The sequence below is a fragment of the Triplophysa dalaica genome, chromosome 20 (assembly GCF_015846415.1).
Source record: "Triplophysa dalaica isolate WHDGS20190420 chromosome 20, ASM1584641v1, whole genome shotgun sequence".
In the NCBI taxonomy this organism is placed as follows: domain Eukaryota; kingdom Metazoa; phylum Chordata; class Actinopteri; order Cypriniformes; family Nemacheilidae; genus Triplophysa; species Triplophysa dalaica.
In genome coordinates, this window is record NC_079561.1 from 298,580 (window position 1) to 302,624 (window position 4,045).

At 45.5% G+C, this 4,045-nt stretch overlaps 1 protein-coding gene across 1 annotated transcript; it reads left to right on the forward strand.

Annotated features, from left to right (window-relative positions):
- Nucleotides 1-391: 391 nt before the first annotated feature.
- Nucleotides 392-3,687, forward strand: mafba (MAF bZIP transcription factor Ba). The gene has a single exon (XM_056733863.1). The coding sequence runs from the start codon at nucleotides 783-785 to the stop codon at nucleotides 1,899-1,901; it is 1,119 nt and encodes a 372-aa protein (XP_056589841.1). The 5' UTR covers nucleotides 392-782; the 3' UTR covers nucleotides 1,902-3,687.
- The last annotated feature ends 358 nt before the right edge of the window (nucleotides 3,688-4,045 follow it).

Genomic DNA, 4,045 nt, shown 5'->3' on the forward strand with positions numbered 1-4,045 from the left:
GACTTAATATTTTTGAAAATGAAATTTTTATGATGTGTTACAAAGACTCACCTTAAGATTTCGTCGTAATTTCAATGGGTGGCCTACTCTGTGTATTTCCTCCTGTTCTTTATTATTAATATTCAAAACAGTTGCATTAGATGATGGAAAACTTTGTAAAAGAAGAAGATGAGTGTTTGATTTTTATGTAGAATTCAAAAAAGAACTCCCCAATCTGTCAATACAATGAAATGAGTTTTCTCTGGTAGTTAGCGCAAACACTCTCCCTTTCTTCATTCCATCAGCTGCGCGCGCGCGCGCACAGCTATTATGCAAATCTCCCATATCTGGTTGGACGCCAGCGTATGACGTCACGCGCGCGTACGCTATAACAGCATAGAGCGGCGTGGCGTCCCGCTACAGTGTGAATACTCAGAAGTGTGTGCGAGCTCTATCCTCTGCAGTGCAGAGCTGGAAAAACACAGCAGTCATCCACTTCAGCGCTGCTTTGCTGGCTTAGGCAGGACATATTTTGGAGTATCCGGGATCGGGACGGGAGCCCTCCACCGGTACTCGTTTGTGTCCTTTTTTGATGGTTTTGACAAAAAGGACGCGTACTACAGGCGCACCACGGCTTCGCTCGCTGCTGTCCCGTGAGTAGCCTTGAAAGACTGCAACTCTGCATGAGGCAAATGTCTTTTGCAGTACATTAGTCGAGAAACTTTGTTCGCCTGCTTGTTTTAATACGCCGAGTGACACAGCGCTCGAGCGCGTCGCGTTTGGAGACTCGTCCCCAGCATTGCATGCGCAAAGAGACGGAAGAACGGCAAAAGTCGGTTTTTGCGACGCTGGTGAACACTTTGCTGAAGAGCAGGGATACGATGAGCGCGGATCTCGCGATGGGGCCCGAGTTGCCCACCAGCCCGCTGGCGTTGGAATATGTCAATGACTTTGATTTAATGAAATTTGAAGTGAAAAAAGAGGCCATGGCGGGGCACGAGCGTGCAACCATACGTCAGTGCAATCGTCTCCAGGCACAGGGCTCCGTGTCGTCCACCCCGATCAGCACGCCTTGCAGCTCTGTCCCGTCTTCCCCGAGCTTCAGCCCCACAGAGCAGAAGAACCACCTCGAGGAGCTCTACTGGATGCCCAGCGGCGCCTACCCGCAGCAGATCGATCCTCAGACGTTAAGCCTGACGCCCGAGGACGCCGTGGAGGCACTGATCGGTGTCACGGGCCACGGGCACCCTCCGCCAGCTCACGTGCATCAGCAGCAGCTGCAGGCAGGAGGGTTCGAGGGTTACAGGGGCGCGCATCACCACCACGGCCATGCGCAGCAACACCAGCAGCAGCACCACCACCATCAATACGGCGGGATGCCTCATCACCCCGACGAGCTGCCGGGCCACCCGGGTGCGCACGGCCACCACCACCATCACCACCACAACAACAGTCAGGACCCCGATAGCCCTTCTCCCACCTCGCCGGGCTCTCACCAGCAACTCCACCACCGGCATCATCATCACCACGCCCACCCGGGTCAGCACGGTCACCACGGCGTGAACGTGGAGGACCGCTTCTCCGAAGACCAGCTGGTGTCCATGTCCGTCCGCGAGCTCAACCGACACCTGCGGGGCTTCACCAAGGACGAGGTGATCCGTCTGAAGCAGAAGCGCCGGACCCTGAAGAACAGGGGCTACGCGCAGTCCTGCCGCTTCAAGCGCGTGCAGCAGAAGCACGTGCTGGAGAATGAAAAGACCCATCTCATCAACCAGGTAGAGCAGCTCAAGCAGGAGATCGACCGGCTGGCCCGAGAGAGAGACGCCTACAAACTCAAGTGCGAGAAGTTGAGCGGAGCGAACGGCTTCCGCGAGGCGGGATCCACGAGCGACAACCCGTCCTCTCCAGAGTTCTTCATGTGAGTGTCACTATGCCCGAGAGACATCACCATCACCTGCGTGCGTGCGTGCGTGCGAAAACCTACACTCGCAGAATAAGCCACAAGACAAGAATTAATACCGATCATCTCGCACATGTAACCATCGCCCCCACATTGGCAGGTAAAAGACGGTTTTAGACTGATTCCAGGGAAAATTCTAGATTAGATGCTTGTAGACCCCTTTCTTAGAGAAAATCAAAGAACTGGCCTTTTGTATTGAGGAGAAGTCGCGAAAGCGGAGAGAGAGAAACTTTGGACTTTTTTCCACTTGGCTAAAAAAACGAAAACAACAGATTTGAGGGCAGCAGAATATGCAAAACATGACACTTCTCCTGTAATATCCCACCCGAGTGTGGCGACAGGGGCAACTTTATGCAACATCTCATTTGTTTATTGCCTGCTTGGTTATCTATAGATATATAAATGAATATATATATATATATATATATATATTAAAAGAAAAGGGAAAATCAATAAAAACAAACACATAAATCTGCATCAAGATATTAATCCTGCATGCTGGACATGTATGGTAATAATAATTTCTATTTTATACACTCTCTGTCTTTTTTTCTGTTCATTGTGTATCGCAGAGAGCATGTTTTTGATCTCTAGCTCTTTTGGGGGGCGGGGGGGTTATGCTCACGAGCTCGGCTCTCCGCTCGCTCGTTTTATGTGGGTTTATTCGGACTTGTAAATATATGCAACAGCAAACCTAGAAACTGACATCGAAAGAGTTGTGTTTTTGTTTCTTCAGATTTTGCTTCATGCTTTGGAATGAATTACCAGCATTGGGCTTTTTTTCTTTCGATTGCATTTAAGCAAGTCAACAAACTTTGTAAAGGAAACGCACTTTTTGGAGGGGTGGTAATATTGGCGTTTTTGAATCTCTGCTTGTTTATTGAAATCGTATACTGGAAGGAAGACGTTTACTGCACAGAGACGTGAAATAACAGGCACACGCGTTTGAACTGGTGCTCATATGTCTGGTTGTAATAAGGAATTCTGTTTTTTCACGCAGGCTGTTGCATAACCTATTGCTATTCTATACTATAAGCAATACTTCTAGATCGTAACTTTTTACTTTTGATGGACACACTTTCATCAACCTTTTTTAAGTAGCTACACGAGCTGCCAGTTTTATAAAGCAACATCTCAAAGTGTATTTATAATACTCCGGCTCGATGGTGTAGGCTTCCGAAATCAGGGGTTTGTGTATTATTGCCTCATGTGAAAACTACGCATGCATTTCAATGTAAAATGTTTTCCTTTGTTTTTTTTATCTGCCGGTCAGTAAAAAATAAGGGATTCAGGTTCTGCATAATCTCGAAATGAAAATTATACGTGTCATGTTATTGTTCTTTTTTATTATTATTTGTTTGTTCGTTCTGTTATTTTATCAAGATTCTGGTTCTGCTGGCCAGATGCATAGTTTTTATTTTAATGATTAAATTAACAAAATGTCAAATCATATTGGATAAGCATGGTGCTTGCATCTGAGAAATATTTGTTAAAAAGTCATGCATTTAACAGTCTCTTTGGTTTGTTACTGATTCAACTGTGTTGAAATCAAACGTATTACTGCAGCAGCGGGTTGTTGTCGTTTTTCTTTGTTAATTTCATGTATTATAATGAGGGGATCAATTTTCAAATCTGTTTATATAAATAGAAAATGAATAGAGTTCCATTCAGGCTGGTTTCTGTTTCGTTCTTGCTGTTTTTTGGAGAAATGGTTTCCTATTTTGCTTATTAAAGTCAGTGAAATGGCATTGATTTGGTAGCCGCTTATGTTTACTGCGTCAATTCCTGTCTCAAAGTTATGCAACATCATGGCACACTGCGTTGTTTTATGTAACACGTTTAATCATTAATGTGGTCAATTTCAATATTTCTATTTATTTATGACCTTGTCTTGTACACGTTCTTACTAATAAGAAGTGAACGAGCAGATGCGTAAAATGCGCTTCAATGACATTTTAAACTTAACGCCTGCCTGACGCGGTCATGTTTATGCAGAATATTTAGACATATAATGCATATATTTATTTCGAAGGCAAAAGCCGTTTAAGCTTTCGGTTTCTCATGTGTTCACGGGCCCTTTATGTTTGGTCTGTCGTTTACCGTGAG